This window comes from Bubalus bubalis, chromosome 3, assembly GCF_019923935.1.
Source record: "Bubalus bubalis isolate 160015118507 breed Murrah chromosome 3, NDDB_SH_1, whole genome shotgun sequence".
In the NCBI taxonomy this organism is placed as follows: domain Eukaryota; kingdom Metazoa; phylum Chordata; class Mammalia; order Artiodactyla; family Bovidae; genus Bubalus; species Bubalus bubalis.
The window spans coordinates 131,286,157-131,308,745 of NC_059159.1; the positions used below are offsets into that span (position 1 = coordinate 131,286,157).

Below are 22,589 nucleotides of genomic sequence, written 5' to 3' on the forward strand. Positions count from 1 at the left end.
GGAAATATCTGTGGTTCTTTTAGCATCCCAGGGTAAAGGCCATCTGTGTCTTCAGATTGCAGATCTGGCCGGGCTATGCAGCTAGCATCCGGAGGACAGACGGAGGTCTTTTCCTGCTAGCGGATGTCTCCCATAAGGTCATTCGGAATGATTCTGTGCTGGACATCATGTGAGTGGATGGATGGGGGGAATCTGCCTTTAACAAGTTAACAGTTTTCTGAGAAGTTCAGTAGTAGCTGCTAATAAATACACATTTAGCCCATTGTTCTTTGGGGGTTTTAAATTGTAGAACAGATTAAAGATATTGAATGCATGTGCTGTTTCCTTGAGTCCTACCAAGACAGACATCTGAATAGAGACCTGCTGTGCTTACTGAGGAGGAATGTATCTAAGTCTCTGGTTGAGAAGACTTGGTGTAATATACACACACCCTGGGTTTTTGTTTAAGAGTATTACTAATCGCCAGTCCAAGTTCGATGCAGGATACAGGAAGTTTGGGGCTGGTGCACTGGGATGACCCAGAGGGATGGTATGGGGAGGGACGTGGGAGGGGGGTTCAGGATGGGGAACACGTGTACACTCGTGGCGGATTCATGTTGATGTATGGCAAAACCAGTACAATATTATAAAGTAAAAAATAAATAAAACACTTGTTCAAAACCAAAAAACAAGACAAAACACAAAAGTATTACTGTAGTAAATACGGATATATACAATTTATAATGGCTATATGAAATCCTACCTTATACATAAATCTGTGTGCATCTATAATTTTTTTTTTATTTGGGTACCTAGAAGTGGAATTACTTAATGGAAAGGCCAAACACTTTAGACTTGAACTATTTACTATAATATATTTAAATACATATTGATTGATTAGCCTCTAGAAAACTTACATTATTTTCTCACCAGCTATATATAACTGCTAGGTTTATCAGGCTCATCAATCTTGCTTATTGGATAAATTCATTCATTCCATCAACATGGATTCATAGAATTCCAGTTTGTGCCAGAGTTTTGGGACTTTGCAGTTAACAAAACAAAGATCCCTCTTCTTATGGAGTTTGCATTGTAGTCAGGTGAGATAAATAGTAAATAAAAAACATGATAAGTAAATTGTGTAGTGTACTAGAAATGATGCGAGCTGTGGAAGAAAAAATAGGTAGAACACAGGGTAGGAGAGATCAGGAGTCCATGGGATGAGGTGCGTTGGGATGGAGAGCTGGCATTTAGGTGGCATGTCAAGCTCAGTTGAACCAACGCTTGGAACAGGTGAGGGAGTTAACCAGGTGAACGTACAGGCTAAGGGCATTCTTGTTAGAGGGACAACTGAGGTACAGACCTAAGTTAGAAGTATGCCTGGCTCTTCGAGAAGCAACAGAGAAACCAGGTTGGCTAGAACAGAGCAAGTGAGGTGAGAGCAGTGGGAAGATGGAGTAGATGGAGGGACTGAGGATGTAGAGCTTGGTAAGTCTGTTGTGAAGATTTTCACTTTTACTGTGGGCGAAACATAGGGCATATAGGCAGGAGTGGCATGGTGTGACTTGAGTTATGGAAGGATCCCTTTCCTTACTGCTTGGCGAATAGGCTTGGTGGGATGGGGTCAAAGTGGGGAACTAGCCAGAACGCTCCTGTCCTAATCAGTGGAGAGGTGGGCGTGGCAGCGTGGTGGCAGTGAGCAGCGGCTGGCCCCTGGATAGGACCTGAAAGTGGCGCCCAGTCCATTTCCCAGCGGGATGTGGGCTGTGAGAGCGAGGGAGACGATGACTTGGGTTTTCTTGAATGAATTTGTAATGGTTTATTCTGTCTCGACTCTGTCTTCATGGTGAGGACCATGTTTCTTTTTCTCACATGGTACACCCAGAATGAGTTTATTCCTAGCCTATAGTAAGTGTTCAGGAATGTTTGTTAAATAAAAATAGATGTCTTTGAATTCACTCTTTTTCTTTATGGTTTCTGTCTTTGTTTCTCTGCTTAGAAAGGTCTGAAAGAGTGAAAGTGTTAGTTGCTAAGTCATGTCTGACTCTTTGTAACCGCCTAGGCTGTAGCCCACCAGGCTCTTGTGTCCGTGGAATTCTCCAGGCAAGAATACTGGAGTGGATTGCCATTCCCTTCTCCAGGGGATCTTCCTGACCCAGGGATGGAACCCAGGTCTACTACTTGCTTTATTTTTATTTCCAGTGTTTTAAACCTTCTGGAACTTATCTTGGTATGATGTTAGGATTATCACAATTGTTTTGGTACTGTTACACGATATACTGAAAAACATTTTGTATTTTAAGTATTTCTATTGATGAATCAACTCTGTTAACTTTTTTTTAAGGTATTTTTTTTTTTTTTTTTTGATCTTTAGTTTTCAGCAGTTTCACTATGGAGGTATACCTCATTTTATTGTGCAGTGCATTATAGTGTTCTACAAAATGAAAGTTATGTGGCAGTCCTGCATCAAAAAAGTATGGGCACCATGATTATATTTGTTATGATCTTTGGTGTTACTGTTACAGAAAGAGTACAACTTGCTGAAGGCTCAGATGATGGTTAGCATTTTTTAGCAATAAAGTCTTTTTTAATTAAGATGTGTCACATTTTTAGTCATAATGCTGTTGCATACTTAATGGACTACACTGTAGTATAAACTCAACTTTATTATGCACTGTGCTGTGCTCACTCAGTCATGTCTGACTCGCTGCTACCCCTTGACTGGAGCCTGCCAGGGTCCTCTGTCCATGGGATTTCTCAGGCAAGAATACTGGAATGGGTTGCCATTCCCTTCTCCAGGGGACCTTCCCTACCAGGGATTGAGCCTTCATATCCTGCATTGGCAGGCGGGTTCTTTACCACAGAGCCACCTGGGAAGCCCTTTATGTGCATTGTGCTGTGCTGCGCTTAGTCGCTCATTCATGTCTGACTCTTTGCAACCCCATGGACTATAGCCTCCAGGCTCCTCTGTCCATGGGGATTCTCCAGGCAAGAATTCTGGAGTGGGTTGCCATTTCCTCCTCCAGGGAATCTTCCCAACCCAGGGATCGAACCCAGGTCTCCCACATTGCAAGAGGCTTCTTTACCACCTGAGCCACCAGGGAAACCTTATATGTACTAGGCAGCCGAAAATTTTGTGTGACTTGCTTTATTGTAGCCATCTTGAACTTAATCGCAGTGTCTCCAAGGAATACCTGTAATGTGTCTAGATGTGGTTTCCCAGTATTTCTAGTGCTTAGCCCTCACCTCGAGTGTGGGCTGGATTTATTGACTTCCTTTTTTTTTTTGCTATGCTGGATCTTGGTTGTGGTGTGTGAGCTCTTCATTGCATTGCGTGGGCTTTCTCCAGTTGTGATGTGCAGGAGTGTCTCTGGTTGCAGTGCAGGGGCTATTTGTTGTAGCATGCGGGCTTCTCTTCTTGTGGCCTGCAGACTTACTTGCTTCTCGACATGTGGAATCTCAGTTCCCTGAACAGGGATCGAGCCTGTGTCCCCTGCATTGAAAAGTGGATTCTCTACCACTGGACCACCAGGGAAGTCCCTGACTTATTTCTAATGAATGAAAAGTGGCAACAAACAGCCCAATCAAAAAAATGGGCAGAAGACCTAAATAGACATTTCTCCAAAGAAGGCATACAGATAGCCAACAGATACAAGAAAAGATGCTCAGAATCACTAATCATTAGAGAAATGCAATCAGAACTACAATGAGATATCACCTCACTCTGGTCAGAGTAATCATCATCAAGAATTCTACAAATAATAAATGCTGGAAATGGTGTGGAGCAAAAGGCATCCTCCTCTACATTGTTGGTGGAAACGTAAATTGGTATAGCCACAATGGAGAGTATGGAGGTTCCCTAAAAAACTAAATATAGAGCTATCATATGATCCAACAATTCCATTCCTGGGCATACATCAAGAGGAAACTCTTTAATTCGGAACGACACATCTACTCCAATGTTCATAGCAGCACTGTTTACAATAGACAACACATGGAAACAACTTAGATATCCATTGACAGATAAATGGATAAAGATGATACAGTATATAGATGTATACAAGGGACTATTACTCACCCATAAAGAAGAATGAAATAATGCCCCTTGCAATGACATAGATGGACCTTGAGATTATCATATTAAATGAAGTAAGTTAGAGAAAGACAAATATATGGTATGACTTACATGTGAAATATTAAAAAAAACTTACAAATGAACTTACTTACAAACTGGAAATAGATTCATAAACATAAAAAACAAACTTATGGTAACCAACAATGGCACCCCATTCCAGTACTCTTGCTTAGAAAATCCCATGGACGGAGGAGCCTGTTAGGCTGCAATCCATGGGGTCGCTAAGAGTCGGACACGACTGAGGGAACTTCACTTTCACTTTTCACTTTCATGCATTGAAGAAGGAAATGGCAGCCCACTCCAGTGTTCTTGCCTGGAGAATCCCAGGGACGGGGGAGCCTGGTGGGCTGCCATCTATGGGGTCGCACAGAGTCAGACACGACTGAAGTGACTTAGCATAGCATAGCATATGGTAACCAAAGGGGAAAAGGGAGAAGGATAAATTACGAGTTTAAAATTAACATATACACAATACTATTTACAAAATAAACAACAAAGATCTTCTGTATATCAAAGGGAACTATATTCAATATCTTATAATAATTCACAATAGAAAAGAATTTGAAAAAGAATACATATATAGGTATAATTGAATCACTTTGCTATACATCTGAAATTAACACAACACTGTGAATCAACTGTACTTCAATGAAAAAAGAGAATATGGCAGAAGGGATCAGATAGAACATCACTTTAAAAAATTGAGATATAGCTGACATATCAGAGATCAGATCAGTCGCTCTGTCGTGTTTGACTCTTTGCGACCCCATGAATCGCAGCACGCCAGGCCTCCTTGACCATCACCAACTCCTGGAGTTCACTGAGACTCATGTCCATCAAGTCAGTGATGCCATCCAGCCATCTCATTCTCTGTCGTCCCCTTCTCTTGCCCCCAATCCCTCCCAGCATCAGAGTCTTTTCCAGTGAGTCAACTCTTCTCATGAGGTGGCCAAAGTACTGGAGTTTCAGCTTTAGCATCATTCCTTCCAAAGAAGTCCCAGGGCTGATCTCCTTCAGAATGGACTGGTTGGATCTCCTTGCAGTCCAAGAGACTCTCAAGAGTCTTCTCCAACACCCACAGTTCAAAAGCATCAATTCTTCGGCACTCAGCCTTCTTCACAGTCCAACTCTCACATCCATACATGACCACAGGAAAAACCATAGCCTTGACTAGATGGACCTTTGTTGGCAAAGTAATGTCTCTGCTTTTGAATATGCTATCTAGGTTGGTCATAACTTTCCTTCCAAGGAGTAAGCGTCTTTTAAAAAATTTCATGGCTGCAGTCACTATCTGCAGTGATTTTGGAGCCCCCCAAAAATAAAGTCTGACACTGTTTCCACTGTTTCCCCATCTATTTCCCATGAAGTGATGGGACTGGATGCCATGATCTTCGTTTTCTGAATGTTGAGCTTTAAGCCAACTTTTTCACTCTCCACTTTCACTTTCATCAAGAGGCTTTTTAGTTCCTCTTCACTTTCTGCCATAAGGGTGGTGTCATCTGCATATCTGAGATTATTGATATTTCTCCCAGTAGTCTTAATTACAGCTTGTGTTTCTTCTAGTCCAGCGTTTCTCATGATGTACTCTGCATAGAAGTTAAATAAGCAGGCTGACAATATACAGCCTTGATGTACTCCTTTTCCTATTTGGAACCAGTCTGTTGTTCCATGTCCAGTTCTAACTGTTGCTTCCTGACCTGCATATAGGTTTCTCAAGAGGCAGGTCAGGTGGTCTGGTATTCCCATCTCTTTCAGAATTTTCCACAGTTTAGTGTGATGCACACAGTCAAAGGCTTTGGCATAGTCAATAAAGCAGAAATAGATGTTTTTCTGGAACTCTCTTGCTTTCTCTATGATCCAGCAGATATTGGCAATTTGATCTCTGGTTCCTCTGCCTTTTCTAAAACCAGCTTGAACATCTGGAAGTTCACAGTTCACATATTGCTGAACCTTGGCTTGAAGAATTTTGAGCATTACTTTACTAGCGTGTGAGATGAGTGCAATTGTGCGGTAGTTTGAGCATTCTTTGGCATTGCCTTTCTTTGGGATTGGAATGAAAACTGACCTTTTCCAGTCCTGTGGCCACTGCTGAGTTTTCCAAATTTGCTGGCATATTGAGTGCAGCACTTTCACAGCATCATCTTTCAGGATTTGGAATAGCTCCACTGGAATTCTGTCACTTCCACTAGCTTTGTTCGTAGTGATGCTTTCTAAGGCCCACTTGACTTCACATTCCAGGATGTCTGGCTCTAGGTCAGTGATCACACCATCGTGATTATCTGGGTCATGAAGATCTTTTTTGTACAGTTCTTCTGTGTATTCTTGCCATCTCTTCTTAATATCTTCTGCTTCTGTTAGGTCCATACCATTCCTGTCCTTTATCAAGCCCATCTTTGCATGAAATGTTCTTTTGGTATCTATCTGATTTTCTTGAAGAGATCTCTAGTCTTTCCCATTCTGTTGTTTTCCTCTATTTCTTTGCATTGATTGCTGAAGAAGGCTTTCTTATCTCTTCTTGCTGTTCTTTGAAACTCTGCATTCAGATGTTTATATCTTTCCTTTTCTCCTTTGCTTTTCACTTCTCTTCTTTTCACAGCTATTTGTAAGGCCTCCCCAGCCAGCCATTTTGCTTTTTTGCTTTTCTTTTCCATGGGGATGGTCTTGATCCCTGTCTCCTGTACAATGTCACGAATCTCGTTCCATAGTTCATCAGGCACTCTATCTATCAGATCTAGGCCCTTAAATCTATTTCTCACTTCCACTGTATAATCATAGGGATTTGATTTAGGTCATACCTGAATGGTCTAGTGGTTTTCCCTACTTTCTTCAATTTCAGTCTGAATTTGGTAATAAGGAGTTCATGATCTGAGCCACAGTCAGCTCCTGGTCTTGTTTTTGTTGACTGTATAGAGCTTCTCCATCTTTGTCTGCAAAGAATATAATCAGTCTGATTTCGGTGTTGACCATCTGGTGATGTGCATGTATAGAGTCTTCTCTTATGTTGTTGCAAGAGGGTGTTTGTTATGATCAGTGCATTTTCTTGGCAAAACTCTATGAGTCTTTGCCCTGCTTCATTCCGTATTCCAAGGCCAAATTTGCCTGTTACTCCAGGTGTTTCTTGACTTCCTACTTTTGCATTCCAGTCCCCTATAATGAAAAGGACATCATTTTTGGGGTGTTAGTTCTAAAAGGTCTTGTAGGTCTTCATAGAACCGTTCAACTTCAGCTTCTTCAGCGTTACTGGTTGGGGCATAGACTTGGATTACTGTGATATTGAATGGTTTGCCTTGGAAACGAATGGAGATTATTCTGTCATTTTTGAGATTGCATCCAAGTACTGCATTTCGGACTCTCTTGTTGACCATGATGGCTACTCCATTTCTTCTGAGGGATTCCTGCCCGCAGTAGTAGATATAATGGTCATCTGAGTTAAATTCACCCATTCCAGTCCATTTCCGTTTGCTGATTCCTAGAATGTTGACACTCACTCTTGCCATCTCTTGTTTGACCACTTCCAATTTGCCTTGATTCATGGACCTGACATTCAAGGTTCCTATGCAATATTGCTCTTTACAGCATTGAACCTTGCTTCTATCACCAGTCACATCCACAGCTGGGTATTGTTTTTGCTTTGGCTCCATCCCTTCATTCTTTCTGGAGTTATTTCTCCACTGATCTCCAGTAGCATATTGGGCACCTACTGACCTGGGGAGTTTCTCTTTCAGTATCCTATCATTTTGCCTTTTCATACTGTTCATGGGGTTCTCAAGGCAAGAATACTGAAGTGGTTTGCCATTTCCTTCTCCAGTGGACCACATTCTGTCAGATCTCTCCACCATGACCCGCCCATCTTGGGTTGCTCCACCGGCATGGCTTAGTTTCATTGAGTTAGACAAGGCTGTGGTCCTAGTGTGATTAGTTGACATATAATGTCGTGTTAATTTCAAGTGTACTACATAATGATATATGTAAATATTGTGAAATGGTCACCACAGTAAGTCACTGAGTCTTGTTAGCATCCATTACCAGACAATTGCAAATTTTTTTCTTGTGCTGAATACTTTTTAAGATTTGAAAGCAGCTTTAAAACACACAGTGTACTATTATCAACTATAGTCACCATGTTGTATATTACATTCCTAGGATGTATTTATTTTATAACTGGAAATTTGTATCTTTTGCTTGTCTTCACCCATTTCATCTATTTCCTGTCCCCTGCCTCTGGCAACCACCAGCCTGTTCTCTGTATGGATGAATTGAAGATTTGGTTCCTTCCTTCCTCCCTTCCTCCTTTCCTTCCATTTCATACGTACATGAAATCATATAATATTTGTCTTTCTTTGTCTGATTTATTTCTCTTAGTGTAATACCCTCAGGGTCCATCCATGTTGCCCCAAATAGCAGGATTTCCTTCTTTATAGCTGAATAATACTGCATTGTATGTTCATGTGTGTGTGTGTTTAAATAATATGGTTTCTTTTTCCATTCGTCTGTTTGTGGACACTTAGGATGCTTCTACGTCTTGGCTTTTGTAAATAATACTGCAGCAAACGTGGGAGTGCATGTATCTTTTTGAGTTGGTGTTTTTATCTCCTTCAGATAAATTCCCAGAAGTTGAATTACTGAATTGTATGGTGGTTCTATTTTTAGTTTTTTGAGGAACCTCCATACTGTTCTTCAGTGGCTGCACTAATTTACGTTGCCTCCCAAGTGTATAAGGGTTCCCTTTTCACCACATCCTCACCAATACTTACTTCCTGTATTTTTTATAATAGCCATTCTAACAGATGTGAAGTGATCTCATTGTGGTTTTGATTTGCATTTTCTTCATGAGTAATGGTGTGAGCACCTTTTCATGTACTTGTTGACCATTTGTATGCCTTCTTTGGAAAAATAGCTCTTCAAATCCTTTGCCCATTCTTTAATTATATTGTTTTCTTTTTGCTGTTGTTGAGTTGTATGAGTTTATCATATATTTTGGATATTAACCCCATATCAGGTATGTGACCTGCAAATATTCTCTCGCATTTTGTAAGTTGTCTTTTCATTTTGTTGATGGTTTCCTTTGCTGTGCAGAAGCTTTTTAGTTTGTTGTAGTCCCACTTGTTAATTTTGCCTTTGTAGCCTTTGCTTTTGATGTCAGTGGATGTCACTTCTGAGGTGAGATATAAAAAGACTGTGGCATCTGTCTTGGGTACTCTCTCTTGCTGTCTTGGGTCACTCACCCTGAGGAAACCAGCTGCCAGGTTGTGGAGCAGCCCAGTGAAGTGAACTTAGAATCAGAGCCTTCTTTGGCTGAGCTTTGAGATGTCTGTAGCCCTGGTTGACACCTTGCTTGCAGCCTTGTGAAATACCCTGAACCAGAGACACTCAACTAAGCCACACCCAAATTACTGACCCTTTGAAACTGTGAGGTAATAAATACGTGTGATCCTTTTTAACAGATTTATTAAGACATGATTCATACAACATTCAGTACCTATTTTAACTGTGGCTTAATATAAGTCACATAGTTATGCATCCATCAGTACAATCAACTGTAGAACATTTTCATGGCTTCAGAAAGAAATCCTGCACCTCTTAGCTATCATTTCTCAATTCCTTCATCTTCACCCAGACCTCGGCAACAACTAATATACTTTGTATATCTATAGATTGATCTATTCTGGATATTTTATATAAATAGGGTCATGTAATAAATGTGTAATTTTTGATTTGGCATGTTTTTAAGGTTCATCCATGTTGTGATATGTATCAGAACTTCATTCCTTTTCAGTGGCTGAATAATATTACATTGAATGGATATATATCTTATTTTTTTATGCACATTCGTTTAGAGACAGAGATTAGAGTTGTTTTCGCTAGAGAACTATTGCAGATAACACTGCTATGAACTTGCAGGCACAAGTGTTTCCTGTGGACTTATGTTTTAATTTCTTTTCTGTAAATACCTGTGAGTGGAACTGCTGGATCATATGCTAACTTTATGTTCACCATTTGAGGAACTGCTAGACTATTTTCCAAAAGTGACTCTACCGTTTTACATTCCCATCAGCAGTGTGTAAGGGTTGTGATTTGTCCATATCCTCACCAACATGTATTATCTGTCTTTATGATTCTCATCATTCAAGTGGTTGGAAATGGTGTAGTTTTGATTTGCATTTCACTGATGATTAATGATATAGAAAATCTGTTTCTGTGCTTATTCAGTTCAGTTCAGTTCAGTCGCTCAGTCGTGTCTGACTCTTTGCGACCCCATGAATCACAGCACGCCAGGCCTCCCTGTCCATCACCAACTCCCGGAGTTCACCCAGACTCACGTCCATCGAGTCAGTGATGCCATCCAGCCATCTCATCCTCTGTCATCCCCTTCTCCTCCTGCCCCCAATCCCTCCCAGCATCAGAGTCTTTTCCAATGAGTCACACTTCGCATGAGGTGGCCAAAGTACTGGAGTTTCAGCTTTAGCATCATTCCTTTCAAAGAAGTCCCAGGGCTGATCTCCTTCACAATGGACTGGTTGGATCTTGCAGTCCAAGAGACTCTCAAGAGTCTTCTCCAACACCCACAGTTCAAAAGCATCAATTCTTCGGCGCTCAGCCTTCTTCACAGTCCAACTCGCACATCCATACATGACCACAGGAAAAACCATAGCCTTGACTAGACTGACCTTTGTTGGCAAAGTAATGTCTCTGCTTTTCAATATGCTATCTAAGTTGGTCATAACTTTCCTTCCAAGGAGTAAACGTCTTTTAATTTCATGGCTGCAGTCACCATCTGCAGTGATTTTGGAGCCCAAAAAAATAAAGTCTGACACTGTTTCCACTGTTTCCCCATCTATTTCCCATGAAGTGATGGGACCGGATGCCATGATCTTCGTTTTCTGTATGTTGAGGTTTAAGCCAACTTTTTCACTCTCCACTTTCGCTTTCCTCAAGAGGCTCTTTAGTTCTTCACTTTCTGTGCTCAGGGTGGTGTCATTTGCATATCTGAGGTTATTGATATTTCTCCTGGCAATCTTGATTCCAGCTTGTGCTTCCTCCAGCCCAGCGTTTCTCATGATATACTCTGCATATAAGTTAAATAAGCAGGGTGACAACATACAGCCTTGATGTACTCCTTTTCCTATTTGGAACCAGTCTGTTGTTCCATGTCCAGTTCTAACTGTTGCTTCCTGACCTGCATACAAATTTCTCAAGAGGCAGATCAGGTGGTCTGGTATTCCCATCTCTTTCAGAATTTTCCACAGTTTATTGTGATCCACACAGTCAAAGGCTTTGGCATAGTCAATAAAGCAGAAATAGATGTTTTTCTGGAACTCTCTTGCTTTTTCCATGATCCAGCGGATGTTGGCAATTTGATCTCTGGTTCCTCTGCCTCTCTGCTTATTGGCCATATGTATATCTTCTTTAAAGAAATGTCTATTCAGATACTTTGCCTGCTTTTTAAGTGGAATCATTTGTCTTTTTATTAAGTTGCAAGATTTCTTTATATATTCAAGGTACCAGTCTCTTTATCAGATACATGATTTGGAAATTTTTTCTCATTCTGTAGGTTTTCTTTACTTTCTTGAAGTACAAAAGTCTTTGAAGCATTAAAGTTTTCAGTTTCATGAAGTCCAGTTTATCTGTTTTTCCTTTTGCTGCTGGTGTTCCTGTATCATGTAAAAATCCATTGCAAAAATCTGAGGTCATATAGATTTACCCCTCTGTTTTCTTTGAATAGTTTTATAGTTTTAGCTGTTACATTTAGGTTTTGAATAAAATTTTCAGTGTGGTATGAGGTAGGTGTCCAACTTCATTCTTTTGCATAAAGATTTCCAGTTATTTGAGTACCATTTATTTAAAAAACTGATCTTTCCTCCATTGAATGTTCCTTGGCATCCTTGTTTAAAATCAGTTCAACGCATGGATTTATTTCTGGACTCTCAATTCTGTTCCATTGGTCTATGACTATCTTTAATTCAGTGCCACACTGTCTGATTACTGTAACTTTGTGTTAAGTCTTGAAATTGGGAAATATGAGTCGTTTAACCTTGTTCTTTTTTAAGATTTCTTGTGATAGTTCTGGATTTCCTGCACTTCATATGAATTTTAGAGTCAGCTTGTCAAATTCTACCAGTATATCAACTGGGGTTCTGATAGGGATATGTTGAATCAGATTGATTTGAAGAGTATTACCATCTGAACAATATTGTCTTCTGATCTAGGAACACAAGAGCTTTTCCGCTTAGTTAGATCTTCTTTAATTTCTTTCAACAGTGTTTTATAGTTTTCAGAGTGTAATCAGTTCAGTCGCTCAGTCGTGTCCAACTCTTTGCGACCCCGTGAACTTCAGCACTCCAGGCCTCCCTGTCCATCACCAACTGCTGGGGTCTACCCAGACCATGTCCATTGAGTCGGTGATGCCATCCAACCATCTCATCCTCTGTCATCCCCTTCTCCTCCTGCCTTCAGTCTTTCCCAACATCAGGGTCTTTTCAAATGAGTCAGCCCTTCACATCCGGTGGCCAAAGTATTAGAGTTTCAGCTTTAGCATCAGTCCTTCCAATGAACACCCAGGACTGGTCTCCTTTAGGGTGGACTGGTTGGATCTCCTTGCAGTCCAAAGGACTCTCAAGAGTCTTCTCCAACACCACAGTTCAAAAGCATCAATTCTTTGGCACTCAGCTTTCTTTATAGTCCAACTCTCACATCCATACATGACTACTGGAGAAACCATAGCCTTGACTAGACTGACCTTTGTTGGCAAAGTAACGTCTCTGCTTTTTAATATGCTATCTAGGTTGGTCATAACTTTCCTTCCAAGGAGTAAGTGTCTTTTAATTTCATGGTTGCAATCACTATCTGCAATATGCTGTCTAGGTTGGTCATAACTTTCCTTCCAAGGAGTGAGCATCTTTTAATTTCATGGCTGCAGTCACCATCTGCAGTGATTTTGAGTTGTAAGTATTTTGAGTGATTTTGTAGTGATTCAGAGTGTAGGTTTCACATTTATTCCTAAGTACAGATATTTTAGTCTTTTAATGATTTTATAAATTGAATTTTTAAATTTCATTTTTGGATTGTTCTTTGTAAGTGTATAGAGGCACAGTTGATTTTTGTATACTGATCTTCTATCCTGCAGCCCCTTTGAACTCATTTATTCTATTAATTTTCTTTACATATACCTCAAAATTTTCTATATAAGAGACCATATAATGTGAAAATAGAGATATTTTTACTTCTTCCTTTCCAATATGGATGTCTTTTATTTTTTTTCTTGTCAATTGCCCTGCCAGGACCTCTAGTACAATGCTGAATAAAAGTGGTGAGAGTGGATATCTTTTCCTGTTCTGATTTTAAGGGGGAAAACATCCAGTCTTTTACCTTTAAGTACAGTGTTAATTATGGGTTTTGAAGATGCCCTTTGTCATGTTGAGCAAGTTCCCTTTTATTCTTAGTTTGCTGAATGTTTTTTATCATGAAAGGCTATTGGATTTTGTTGACTGCTTTTTGTGTGTCTGTAGAGATGATCACTTTAAAAATTCTGATTTTTAAATTGATTTTTGGATGTTAAATTGACTATACATTGCTGGAATCTACTTGGTAATATTGTATAATTCTTTTCTTATGTTGCTGGATTTGGTTTCCTTATAGTTTGTCAGGAATTTTTGTGTCTGTATTCAAAAGAGATACTGATCTGTACTTGTGATGCCTTTTTCTCGTTTTGTTATCTGAGTAATATTGACCTTATAGAAAGAAATAGGAAGCATTCTCTCCCTGTTCTTTTTTTTTTTTTTTTGAAGAGTTGTAAAGGATAAGTATTCAGTTTTCTTTGAATGCTTCATAGAAATTTAACAGTGAAGCCATCTGGGCTTGAATTTTTCTTTGTGTTCAGTTTTTAAATTACTAATTTGTTGTATTGTTAGAGGTTTCTTCAGGTTTTTATTTTATTCTTGGATTAGTTTGTGGCTTTCTAGGAATTTATCCATTTCAATTAAGGGAATCTAATTTGTTGACATACTGCTAAGAAGTGTTCTCTTATAATCCTTTTTGCTTCTTTGAGGCCAGTAGTGAAGTCCCCTGTTTTATTCCTGATTTTAGCAGTCTGGTCTCCTTGTTTTCATCGGTGGTCTAGCTAAAGCATTGTCAGTGTTGCTGACCTCTTAAACCAATGTTTGGTTATGTTGATAATCCCTATTTCATTACTTTTCACTCTTTTATTAATTATTTCCTTCCTTCTGCTTACTTTATTTCTAAATTTTTTTTAAAAAAATTGCTGGTTTATTATAAACTGTGCAAACTTAGAAGTAATCAAATGGAAGAGCAGTTTGAGGCAGTAGAGAATAGGGCACGCTCTCCAGGCACACCCACCCTCCCATCATGTCCGTGAGTTCATCAAACCTAGGTCCCCTGCAGGCAGTCTTGTGCATTGCAGGCAGATTCTTTACCAACTGAACCACCAGGAAGCCCCTACCAATCTAGAACCTCCCTCAAACCTATCCGAGGTTTTTATGGAGGTTCCATTACGTAGGCATTATTGATTAGATTATTTGTCTTTGGTGGTCAAGTTCAATCTGCAGCCCCTCTCCCCTTCCCAGAAATGGAGGGGTGGGGCTGAAAGTTCCAACCCTCTAGATATGCCTTGGACTTTCCTGGGATCAGCCCCAATCCTGAAGCTACTCATGTGCTCTCTGTCCCTTGTCATCTAATTTTCTGCTTGTTTCAGGTTTAACTTGCTCTTCTTTTTCCATTGTCTCAAGGTAGAAGAATTATTTGAGATATTTCTTCTTTTTAATACAGGCATTTATAGCTATAAATTCCCTTCTAAATATTGCTTTAGCTGTATCCCATAAGTTTGATTATGTTGTGTTTTCATTTTCATCAAACTCAAAGTATTTTCTGATTTCCCTTGTAATGTCTTGTTTGACCCATTGATTATCTAGGATAATATGTTAATTTCCACGTTTTGTGTATTTCCCAAATTTCTTTCTGTCAGTTATTTCTAATTTCATTCTGTTGTGGTTAGAGGCCTTATGTATTTTTATCCATTTATATTTATTGAGGTTTGTTTTATGAGTTAGCTTATGATCTATACTGGAGAATGTCACATGTGCACTTTGGGCATTTTAACTTTAACTGAAAAAAAATTTTCCCCCATTTACCAAGGAAACGGCAAGATTAGGATAGTAGTGTGTCTTTTATATCAAAAGCAGGGAGACATTGAGACTTTGACATTAACAAACCCGTGACAAACAAGAAAAAGAAGCACTAAGGTCATTGAAGGATGTGTGTTTGTGAACCGTATCTCAGGTTCCAACCACAGATAGGAAGGGGCCATGAGATCAGTGACCCAACTATCATTGACCCTGGAATTTGAACTAAACAAACAAAGTGACCTTCTCTTACAAATTGACAAGACGAAGAATGCCTTCATGACTTTTGAGAAATTCTTTTTTACAAATTGGTCACTGGTGTAGTGGGCCTATAATGTTCAGGTGTAGATCGGCTTGGTTTCAAGATTTATCTGGCTTATGCCTCTGTCCATTCATTATAGAACACTCCCTCACACATTGAACAGAGACAGGGAGGTCCCGGAGAAAACAAAAACAAATGAAGACTTTATGCATATTGACATGTAATAGCAAAAGCAAAATAAGCAAGTGAAGAATAGTCAACTTAATATCAAAAATATTTTCAAATAGTATATCTTCAAAACAGAAAGCCTAAAGACCTTGTACAAAGACCTCCATCTAATTATATACCAGATAATGCATTTGTAAACTGAAAGGCCGATGTTATTAAAGCAATTGGAGTTAATGAAACTAGTCAGACCTCAGCTGGTTTTGGGATTTACTATCTTGGCAGCAGACCTGAAGGATAAGTGAAGTTAAGCATGGGGGGCCCAGATGGGGGGCCCAGTGAGTGCATCTGTTGGTTTGAGACTGTCTGGAATGCTACCTGGGAAGAGTTTTCACAGTTATCTTGGTGAGACTTCCAGAATTGTCAAACAATGATGAGACCTCTTAGAGAAAGCTGATTTTCTACTTACACCAGTAAGAGACTGTTGATCTCATATAGAGTACTATATTTGAGAAGTGTGTAGTTCAGGACTGCAGACTTGCAACTGACCAGTAGGTCAACATTGTCTATAAAAGCACTGTTGCTCAGATGAGAGTTTTGTTGATTGATTGAACCAACTCAGTTTTAAAAAAAGAAAAGAAAAATATGGATAGAATAATTTCCTAACCATTTAAATAATTAAATTCTTATGGGATGCTTATTGGACTGTCATTCCTTCATTTCCCTGGTGGCTCAGACGGTAAAGTATCTGCCAACAATCTCTGGGTTGGGAAGATCTCCCGGAGAAGGAAATGGCAACCCATTCCAGTATTCTTGCCTGGAAAATCCCATGGACGAAGGAGCCTACTAGGCTACTGTCCAGGGGGTAACAAAGAGTTGGACACAACTGAGCAACTTCACTTCACTTCACTCCCTCATTTCCAGAAACGGGGGTGACAGTGGTTGGGTTGGCTTGCAAAAGTGTGTTTTCTGAAGTGAGTTGATATAAATAATTAAGCAGGTTTAAAATTGGTTCTTATGATTACTTGTTGAGGAGGGCATGGCAGCCCACTCCAGTATTCTTGCGTGGAGAGTCCCATGGACAGAGGAGCCTGGAGGGCTACAGTCCATGGGGTTGCAAAGACTCAGACACAACTGAGGGACTAAGCACAGCAGATGACTACTTGTTACCATGACTACAATTCAGAACAATCCATTGTTTCTGAAGTTTGTGGAGATATTTTTAATTCCCAAGAGTATAAGACTGTCTATGTTTTTATCCAGTTGTATTGTTTAATTTTTAACATAATTTTAAATTCATAAAGAATTTAATCATTTAAATGGTTAGGAAATTATTCTATCCATATTTTTCTTTTCTTTTTTAAAAATTGAAGTATAGTTGGTTTACAGTATTTAGTTTCAGGTATACAACATAGTGATTCTTTTTTTGCAGTTTATTAATACATCCCATTATAAGTTATCACAAGATATTGGATATAATTCCCTATCAGATCATATCAGATCAGTCGCTCAGTTGTGTCCGACTCTTTGCGACCCCATGAATTGCAGCACGCCAGGCCTCCCTGTCCATAAATCCTTGTTGCTTACCTCTTATCTGTATAGTTGTTTGTATCTGTTAACCTCATACTCCTAATTTGTTCCTCTCCCCCTCTCTCCCCTTTGGTAACCGAAAATTGTTTTCTATGTCTGTGAGTCTGTTTCTGTTTGGTATATGGATTCCTTTGTATATTTTTTTTAGATTCCACATATAATTGATATTATATAGTATTTGTCTTTGATTTACTTCAGTAAGTATAATATTCTGTAGGTATATCCATGTTGCTGCAGATATCAATATTTCATTATTTTTTAATGGTTGAATATTTTTTCATTGTGTATATATGTCTTCTTAAACTAATCATCTGTTGATGAGAATTTGGGTTGATTCCAAGTCCTAACTGTTGTCAGTAGTGCTGCTATGAACAGTGGGGTACATGTATCTTTTTGAATTACAGTGTTTGTTTTTTTTCTGGATACATACCCAGGAGTGGAATTGCCAGGTCATATAGTAGCTTTGTTTTTAGCATTTTTAGGAGCCGCCATACTGTTTTGCATAGTGGAGAACCACTTTACATTCCCTTTAGCAGTGTAAAGGAGGGTGTCTTTTTCTTTACATTTGTAGACTTTTTGATGCTGGCCATTCTGACTGGAGTAAGGTGATACCTTATTGTAACTTTGATTTGCATTTCTCTAATAATTAGCAATTTTGAACATCTTTTCATGTGTCTGCTGAACATCTGTATGTCTTCTTTGAGGAAATGTCTATTTAGACCTTCTGCCTATTTTTTGAATGAGTTGTTTATTTTATTCATATTGAGTTCTGTGAGCTGTTTGTGTAAATAGAAATTAATCTCTTGTCAGTAGCATTTTTTGGATATATTTTTTCCCATTCTGTAGGTTATCTATCTGTATTGTTGATGGTTTCCTTTGCTGTGCAAAAGCTTTTAAGTTTGACTAGGTCCTTTTTTTTTTTTTTTTACTTTTATTTATTTATTTTTGCCTTGGGAGAGTGATCTAAGAAAATACTGCTACAATTTATGTCAAAGAAAGTTTCACCTGTGTTCCTTTCTAGGCGTTTTATGGTGTCATGTCTTACATTTAGATCTGTAAACCATTTTGAGTTTATTAAAATTTGTCTATAGTGTGAGAGAATATTCTAATTTCATTGTTTTCTGTGTAACTGTTCAGCTTTCCCCAACATCATTGTTGAAGAGACTGTCTTTTCTCCATTGTATGTTCTTGCTTTCTTTGTCGTAGATTAATTGACTCTAGCAGCATAGGTTTATTTCTGGGCTCTCTGATCTGTGTTTATTGATCTACAGTCTTTTTTTGTGCCAGTATCACACTGTTTGACTACTATAGATTTGTGTTTAGTCTCAAGTCTGGGAGGGTGATACCCCATCTTAATCTTTTTTTCTCAAGATTGCTTGCGTGATTTGGGGTCTTTTATGGTTTCATATAAGGTTTAGGATTATTCTGTTTCTGTGAAAAACGTTGAGTATTTTGATAGGAATTGCATAAATCTGTAGTTTGCTTTGAGTAGTATGCCATTTTAACAAGAAACTTGTCCGTTTCTTGCGGATGGTCCCATTTGTTGGTGTATAACTGTTAATAATATTCTCTTACGATTTTTCGTATGTATGTGGTGGTGTTGTTACTTCTCATTCTTCATTTTGTATTGTGTTTATTTGGGTCCTCTCTTCTTGGTGAGCCTGGCTAAGAGTTTGTTGATTTTGTTTATCTTTTCAAAAACAAACAGCTCTTGGTTTTATTGATCTTTTCTGTTGTGTTTTTTTAATCTCTATTTCCTCTCTGATCTTTATTATTTTCTTCCTTCTACTGACTTTGGGCTTTGTTTGCTCTTCTTTTTCTAGTCCTTTTAGGTTGTAGGTTAGGTTGTTTGAGATTTTTCTTGTTTCTTGAGAAAGACCTATATCACTATGAACTTCCCTCTTAGACCTGCATTTGTATTTCATTAAGTTATATTTTCATTTATTTCTGTCCATTTTTCTCTTTTGGCTGCACTGGGTCTTTATTGCTATGCACAGGCTTTCTCTAGATGCAGTGAGCAGGGCTGCTCTTCGTTGTGACTCACGGGCTGCTGCTTGTTGCAGAACACGGACTCTAGGCACACAGGCTTCTGTAGTTGCAGCAATGGGCTCCGTAATTGCAGCGTGCAGGCACTAGAGGGCATGGGCTTTAGTTGCCCGAGGCATGTGAAGTCCTCCCGGGCCAGGGATCAAACCCTGCATTGTCAGGCCAATTCCTATCCACTGTACCATGGGGGAAGTCCTGTCCATTTTTTAATGATTTTTTTTCTCACTAATTTGAAATGCCACCAGTAATTACTGTATATGCAGTCCTAATCTGTAGTTCAGTCTAGTTCTGGATCTTTTATTCTCCTTTTTTCAGATCTGTTAAAGACACAACTGATACTCAGTAAACTGCACACATTTTAAGTCTACACTTTGTAGAGCTCTGCTCAATGTTATGTGGCAGCTAGGTTGGGAGGCAGGTTTGAGGGGAATGAATTCTTGTATTTGTATGACTGTGTCCCTTTGCTGTTCCCGAGAAACTATCACAGTGTTGTTTGTTAGTGAGCTGTGTGCGTGTGTGCTAAGTTGTTTCAGTTGTGTCTGACTCTTTGCGACCCTATGGACCATAGCCCACCATGCTCCTCTGCCCATGGGATTCGCCAAACAAGAATACTGGAGTGGATTGCCATTCTCTTCTTCAGGGGATCTTACTGACCCAGGGATTGAACCGCGTCTCTTATGCCTCTTGCATTGGCAACCGGGTTTTTTACCACTAGCACCACCTGGGAAGCCCTTAATCAGCTATACCCAGATACAAAATAAAAAGTTTAAAAAAAAAGTCTACACTTTGATGAATTTTGACATATTTTTCTATCTTTGAAACATTATAATGAAAAAAATGAACATAGTCACTGCCCTCTCAAAATTTGCTCATGTTTCTCTGAAACCTCTTCCTGCTTTTATCCTTCCTCTGCTCCATGGGCAGTAAACACTGATCTTCTCTGTGTCACTAGAGATTAGTTTGCTTTTTATAGAATTTTATAAAAATAGAATTGTATAGTATATAACTTTTTTATTTTTGGCTGTGCCACATGGCTTGTGGGATCTTGGTTCCCCAACCAGGAATTAAACCCAGGCACTCAGCCATGAGAGTATGGGGTCTTAACCATTGGACTGCCAGGGAAATCCCAGTATATTCTTAGTTGTAGATGTATGTATCAAAAGTTTGTTCTTTTTCATTGTTGAGTAGTATTCTTTTGTATGAATATACCACAGTTTTTAAAGTCTACTCACCTGTTGTTTCCACTTGTTGGCTGTTACACATAAGGTTGCTGTAAATATTCGGGTACAAGTCTTTCCATGGACACATACTTTGATTTCTCTTAGTTAGGTAATACTTGGGAAGTAAAATGGTGGGTCAAATGATAGGTGTACATTTAGCTTTCGAAGAAACTGTTTTCCAAAGTATCTGTACCATTTTATGTTCCCACCAGCAAATGTATGAGATTTCTGTTTGTTCCACATTCTTGCCAACACTTGATATAGTCAGTTTTTTAATATTGGAAATTCTGATCAGTACATAGTAATACTTTGTTGTGGTATTTCTTTTTATGGTGAGAAGATTTAAGATCCTGTGTTTAATTTTAATGCTTTCTAAGTGTTTTTATATTAAAAAGCAGAGATACTACTTTGCCAACAAAGGTCCATCTAGTCAAGGCTATGGTTTTTCCAGTGGTCATGTATAGATGTGAGAGTTGGACTGGGAAGAAAGCTGAGTGCCAAAGAATTGATGCTTTTGAACTGTGGTGTTGGAGAAGTCCCTTGGACTGCAAGGAGATCCAACCAGTCCATCCTAAAGGAGACAAGTCCTGGGTGTTCATTGGAAAGACTGATGCTGAGGCTGAAACTCCAATACTTTGGCCACCTCATGCGAAGAGTTGACTCATTGGAAAAGACCCTGATGCTGGGAGGGATTGGGGGCAGGAGGAGAAGGGGACGACAGAGGATTAGAAGGCTGGATGGCATCACCGACTCGATGGACATGAGTTTGAATAAACTCCGGGAGTTGGTGATGGACAGGGAGGCCTGGTGTGCTGCAATTCATGGGGTCACAAAGAGTCGGACACGACTGAGCAACTGAACTGAACTGAAGGGTTTTTAAAATTTTTTGTTTTATATTGGAATATAGTTGATTAACAATGTTGTGTCACTTTCCGCAAACAGCAGAGTGTTTCAGTTATACATGTATCTATTCCTTTTCAGTTTCTTATCCCATTTAAGATTATTACAGAATATCGTTGTGGGTTTTAATTTGCATTTCTCTAGATGATGTTGAGCATCTTTTCCTGTGCTTACTTGCCATTCATTTGTCTATTTTGATGAAATGTGTATTCAGAGTTTTCACCAATTTTTAAATTTGTTTTTCATGAAGTGTGTAAGAGTTCTGATAAGTGAGAAATATAAGCCCTTTGTCAACAAGATACATGATCTGCAAACTTTTTCTCTTAGTCTGTGGCTTATCTTTTCATTTTTATCAATGGAGTCTTGTAAGGATCAAACATTTTTAATTTGACTGTCTATTATTAGTTTTTTTTCTTTCACGGATTGTATTTTTGTTTTCAAATCTAATAAATTGTTCCCTAACTCAAAGTCATAAAGATTTTCTGTGTTATTTTAGGAGGCATTATTGTTTTACTGTTATGTTTAGGTCTGTGATCCAGTTTGAGTTAACTTTTGTGGACAATATGAGGTAGTGGTCTAAATTCATTTTGTTGCATATAAGTCATAAAACATTGTCCTTTCTTGATTTAACCTGACACCTCTATCATAAACATGTAAGTTTATTACTACCTTTCTCATATAATTTAAAGATGTAAACTTCCCTCTGACCACTGCGTTAGCTATAACTCATGATTTTTTGATATTGGTTTTTTGCTTTCTTTCAGTTTGAGGTACTTCCTAATTTCTTCTGTACTGCCTTCTTTGAATTATTTAGAGGTTGCAGTTTAATTTCCAGATATTTGGGTACTTCCTATTCTGTTTTGTTTTCTAGTCTTATTCTGATGTGTTTGGAGAACATACTTTGTATTACTTCAGGTGTTTTAATTTTATTGAGACTTGTTTTATGGCCTAGTATAGAATCTGTCCTGGGAGTTCCTTTAGTAGTTGAAAAGGATATGCATTCTGCTGTTTTGGGGGGGATTGTTTTATGTACTCAGTTAGTTCAGTTGGTTTACTAATGTTGTTCAAGTCTTCTGTATCTTTCCTAATTTTCTATTTGTGGTATCAACGATAGGAATATTGAAATCTTTTCAAGTTGTTTAATTCTTTAAACTTTG

At 38.8% G+C, this 22,589-nt stretch overlaps 1 protein-coding gene across 5 annotated transcripts in view; it reads left to right on the forward strand.

The window, feature by feature from the left end:
• The window catches only part of PIWIL2 (piwi like RNA-mediated gene silencing 2), a 76,803-nt gene that overhangs the window by 10,077 nt on the left and 44,137 nt on the right, over nt 1–22,589 (forward strand). For all 5 annotated transcript variants that reach the window (XM_044940109.1, XM_025281861.3, XM_006047911.4 and 2 more), the window contains exon 10: nt 56–169. In XM_044940109.1, coding sequence (XP_044796044.1) covers nt 56–169 — 114 coding nt within the window. The remainder of the gene's footprint in view (nt 1–55; nt 170–22,589) is intronic.